Source organism: Vigna unguiculata, chromosome 11, assembly GCF_004118075.2.
Source record: "Vigna unguiculata cultivar IT97K-499-35 chromosome 11, ASM411807v1, whole genome shotgun sequence".
Lineage (NCBI taxonomy): Eukaryota > Viridiplantae > Streptophyta > Magnoliopsida > Fabales > Fabaceae > Vigna > Vigna unguiculata.
The window spans coordinates 31,342,884-31,347,760 of record NC_040289.1 but is presented as its reverse complement, the minus strand read 5'-3'; the positions used below and the strand labels follow the sequence as shown (position 1 = coordinate 31,347,760).

The 4,877-nt window shown below is 29.9% G+C and overlaps 1 protein-coding gene across 1 annotated transcript; it reads left to right on the top strand.

Moving 5' to 3' along the window:
- Nucleotides 1-3,364: 3,364 nt before the first annotated feature.
- LOC114170521 (transcription factor MYB10-like) lies at nucleotides 3,365-4,544 on the top strand. Its single transcript, XM_028056016.1, has 3 exons — nucleotides 3,365-3,526; nucleotides 3,624-3,753; nucleotides 3,859-4,544. Exons 1-3 carry the CDS (start codon nucleotides 3,394-3,396, stop codon nucleotides 4,316-4,318), a joined length of 723 nt encoding a protein of 240 aa, XP_027911817.1. The 5' UTR covers nucleotides 3,365-3,393; the 3' UTR covers nucleotides 4,319-4,544.
- Nucleotides 4,545-4,877: the final 333 nt, after the last annotated feature.

The following is a 4,877-nucleotide window of genomic DNA, read 5'->3' as shown; positions in this document are numbered from 1 at the left end:
ATAGTAGCAAAATAATTAAATTATCTAAAAGTATAACTTTAGATCATATTATCAACTTTAAGATCTAGAAAGTGTGAAAGAAGAATCAATCAGGTCTAACAGGGAAACAACACCAACAATTTTTGCTTTGGGTTAAGGTAAAATTACAAAAAGTATTATAAGTGATTTGTATGCATTTCAAAATGCTGATACAAGTACTTATGTTATACTTTTATTTGGGTTTTGTCTATTAAAATTATAAATGTTAATGGAAAAATTTGATTTTAACACAAATAATACGCTGCGTAATTAGTTAATTCTTCTATTCTGGCAATAATTTATTTATTTTTATATTAAAACTTATTTCTGGGTGAAGAACATTATTGGAATTAGTTATTTAGGTTTTAAGATCATAAATGACGTTAATAACTATTAGAAAAATGCTATAATTATTTGGGCCAAATAAAGGGTCCAGCAGGTGAGCTACGCGCCCAATTCATAGCCACGTCCTGCATATTGATACTTTCCTTCTCCACCTCCATAACTTTCTTCCTGTATTCTTATATAAAAGAAATTTCCCATTTTATCCTGAATTAATAAGTAATTTTTTTCACTTCCATGTTATACAATCTAAAAAGGAAATTTTTATAAGAAAACTTCCGAATTGTAAAATCTAAAAGTAAAAATTAAATTTTAGATTATATAATCAAAAAATTAGAGATGTCAAAATGGGTTGGAATTTGTGAGCCAACTCAGCTCACCACGGGTTCGGACCGGGTTGGGTTGAAATTTTTTTATAAATTTCAATACGGCTTGATTTTTGACCCGGCTCATCTAGAACCCAGTTCACCCGGGTTGAACCCGTGGTGAGCCGGGTTGGCCCACAAACCCGCAGATAAAATGGTCACACAAGTGTTTTTTATTAAGTTGGGTTTTACATTTGAGTCATGTTAGATTGTTTTTTTAACCAACACATAAATAATTTGTATTTTTTTTATTTTGGTTTGTATTAGGATTGTATTAAAGTTTATTTAGATTTTAATTAGAATTATAATTTAGTTTTGACTGAAAAAAAATAAAAAAATGTATTTTTTTAATTATATGAACCCGTGAGCCAACTCGTTTAACCCGCTAACTCGTGGTAGGCCGGGCTGGGTTCGAATTTTTTTTGACTCGCTAAAAAATGAGTCGGGTTGAGTTGGCTTACTAAATCATCAACCTGTGGTGGGTTGAGTCGGGTCGAGTCAAATTATTCGTTTTGGCAGCTCTAAAAAATGAAATGATTTTTAAATTATATAATTTAAAAATTATTTTCGATTATTTATTATATAATTCAAAAGTCAGAACATTTTATGTAATTCAAAAAGATAATTTTCCAAATTCCGTTATTTGTATAACCAAGTATCATTTTTAACATCCAAATTATACAACCTAACAAGTTTCAACAAACACAATTTCAATTTTTTTATTTATTTTCATATTACATAATCTATATAGGACAAAATGAGAAAATAATTTTATGTGGAAGTGCAGAAAGAAACTGTCATGACATATATCTATATATGGTAAGTTCTCCTTTTTACCTACCTACACTTTTATTCAACAAAAAAAAAAAAATAGTAAATACCTATTTCGATTTTGACTTCTGTATAATTTCTACATTTTATTACTAACATATATTTTAAGACGTTCTTTTATGTGAGCCATCAACACCTTAAAAATAAATATTAGATGATGAATTCAGGAAATTAGTTTAAGAGCAATATGAAAGTTGAAGAACGAATACTGAAAAAAACAAGAAATTGAAGTTAGGAAAATATTATAAATAAAAAAAGTATGAGTTCTCATTTTTTCAAGACAGTAACCACTTTTAAAACTCTTTCCCTAATTTTCTATGACCTTTTTCTTAGATTGCTTGATCACCTTTTATCTTTTTAAGAATCAAAGACCCTGAAAGTGTTTCTCTTGTCAAGTACTACAAAATTTCGATCAATTTTTTTATTTGGGTTAGTCAATTTTTCCTTCCTTTAAGCTTCAATCTAACATGTGAGTGTATGTGACTTCTCTTGGTTGCATGTAGTGTTTTTATGTCCAGACTCGGTATATATGATTCTATAAATTGAACAGTATGATCCAATCGTCAAATGAATCTTTCTTAGTGTAGAAAGAAATAAGATTAGAAGAACGACTCAAACTCCGACGAGTTTGAACTTGTGAGAAAATAGATAGGTCGGATCATGAATTTTAATCCATCGATCAATACCAACCCGATTCATTTGGCCCTTAAACCAATTGGGTTGCACATGAGAACGATTTGAATTTAAGAACTAAGAACAATATATTAAAATATTCAAATATGAGAGTCTTCGTCATATGTAATTGTGTGAAATTAAAAGTTTTAATTACAGTCATAAGCTACTGCTAATCTTGTTTTCATCAAAGTCACTTGGATAAATCCAATGCAGAGTTTCCAAGAAAAACAACTTTTAAGTCCAAATCCTTCATTCAGATACATCCAATGCAAACATTTCAAAGATGCCGAATGTTCAGTCAAAAATTCTACCGAAAGTCTTTGCACGCAGTAAAATGTTTATGCATTCCTTTTTTTTTTTTTTATGGTTTATTCATCAACTTTTGACTTTTGTTTTCACATCTTTTCTTTCTTTTAGTTCCTTCCTTTTCATTTTTCATTTCTGAACTTGGATCTCGGATATCAAGGACTTTGCATTAGTAAAACTGTTCCTTCATAAATTCTTAATAGTATTTTATTCTATTTGATTAATTTCTAGAATAAGTTAATTAGATTAAGATTGTGTGAAAAGGTTGACATTTAATTACGCAGCACAGGTTTCCATTTTCAATGTGTTTAAACTGAGAAGATTTGCTTAACCGAAATTCCAAGTCATCAATAAAAATCCATTGATAAAATATATATATATAATAATATATACTCTTTCTTTCTCTCAGAGTCTATTTTTTATTTTATTTTAATCACAGTCAAGTGACAAGAATTAGTTTATGATCCGTGTTCAATCTAATAAAAATTAATTATTTATGCAAAGACTCTGAAATTCACATAAAACAATATCATGAAGTGGTATTACTTACACACAACACATGATTATCCAACAATAAAATCAAATACTGCATTCACATCTATATTTTAACATTATAATTCAGTGACATCAGGAAATGGAGAGCAAAAAAAAAAAATGATGGTAAACAACTAGTAAATTAATGCGTGGACCTAGATTGGGTTTTGGTCCATTTTTTAATCTATTTTAGGGTTGTTTAATTTAGGGAACTATTAATCTATAGATGAAACGCGTTTTAGTTTATATATATTCCCCAAAGAAAGTCTGAAGACTGTGCTTCATAAGTTTTCTGGGATTTGGAGAAATCTTTACTTAAGAGATGGTAAGAACTCCTTTCTATGACAAAAATGGAATGAAGAAAGGTGCATGGAGCAAAGAAGAAGATGATAAATTAAGAGCTTATGTTCACAGATATGGTCACTCTAATTGGCGTCAACTCCCCAAGTTTGCAGGTATTATTATTCTCTAAGATCATGATCATGATCAATGCTTATAATGGTAAACATTGTGATGAGGTTTCAACGTTGCTTTTGTATATTTTTGTTGCAGGTTTAGCAAGGTGTGGGAAAAGTTGCAGACTTCGATGGTTGAATTACTTGAGACCAAATCTAAAACACGGGAACTACACCCGAGAGGAAGAAGAAATAATCATCAGATTACACCAACAATTTGGAAATAGGTATATATATGTGTGTGTTAAAAGTTAAAACTCAACTCAACCCTAATCTAAACCTGATATATAGAGTTATTAATAGAATTTTGATATATGGTGTTGACTTCATAGATGGTCCTTGATTGCTGAAAAACTTCCTGGAAGAACAGACAACGAGGTAAAGAACTATTGGCATAGCCATCTGAAGAAGAGCTTGAAGATGAATGAAATCACAGCATCTGAGTTGAAGTCCAGGGCATGCGATAACAACAGTTTTGAAGGAAATTTAAAGGAGAGTCGTGAATATGAAAATTCTGAAAAACTAGGAGGAAATAGTGGTGATATCTTCCCTCATATTTTAGAAAGTTCAATGGCCATTTCCGCAGAAACACCAGAAGGAGAAAACTATTCGCTTAATGATGAAGAAGATGGTGTTCCTCCATTAGTATCGTACAAAGAATTCAGTGGTGATTTTTGGTCTGAGCCGTTCCTCGTAGAAGATAGTATTGATGATACTTATAAAGATGAGATTTGCAGTGGTAAAGGAATGGCTTTGTTGATTCCAAGCTTCGATGGCGCATATTTTTTGTAAAAAAATGTTTGAGATTGCGTCTTATTTTCGAAGATAATTGCGACCACATATTATTAAGTGGATTGACTTTGGTTTAATTTGAGCATAAGTGTTTGTTAATTATATGGGATACTATGTAACCATGACAAGTGTGCTGCGTTATGTAATTAATAATCTATATGGCATAAGTAATTAGGATAAAATATGATTGTACTTTTTTTGACTATTTACAGAAATACTACAGTAAATATTTTATATTTTGTTTGGAGATGGATATCTCCATTTTATCTTCTAGAGGATTGAGCTGACTATTATTAAACACCCAATCCCCTCCATCCTAACATATAATAATAATAATAATAAGGATTAAATATGTTTTTGGTCCCTTAATTTTCAGTGAATTTTTAAATTAGTCAATTTTGAAACTTTGAACCAATTTAGTACTTCTCTTTCAAAATACGTGAATTTAGTCATTTTAATAAAATTTTTTAGGTTTATTTGGTGTTTCGTACCCATTTCAAGATTGTATTTTAGTTGTTTATACTATTTGACACATTTTTACTTTAATGTTAAGTCAAAT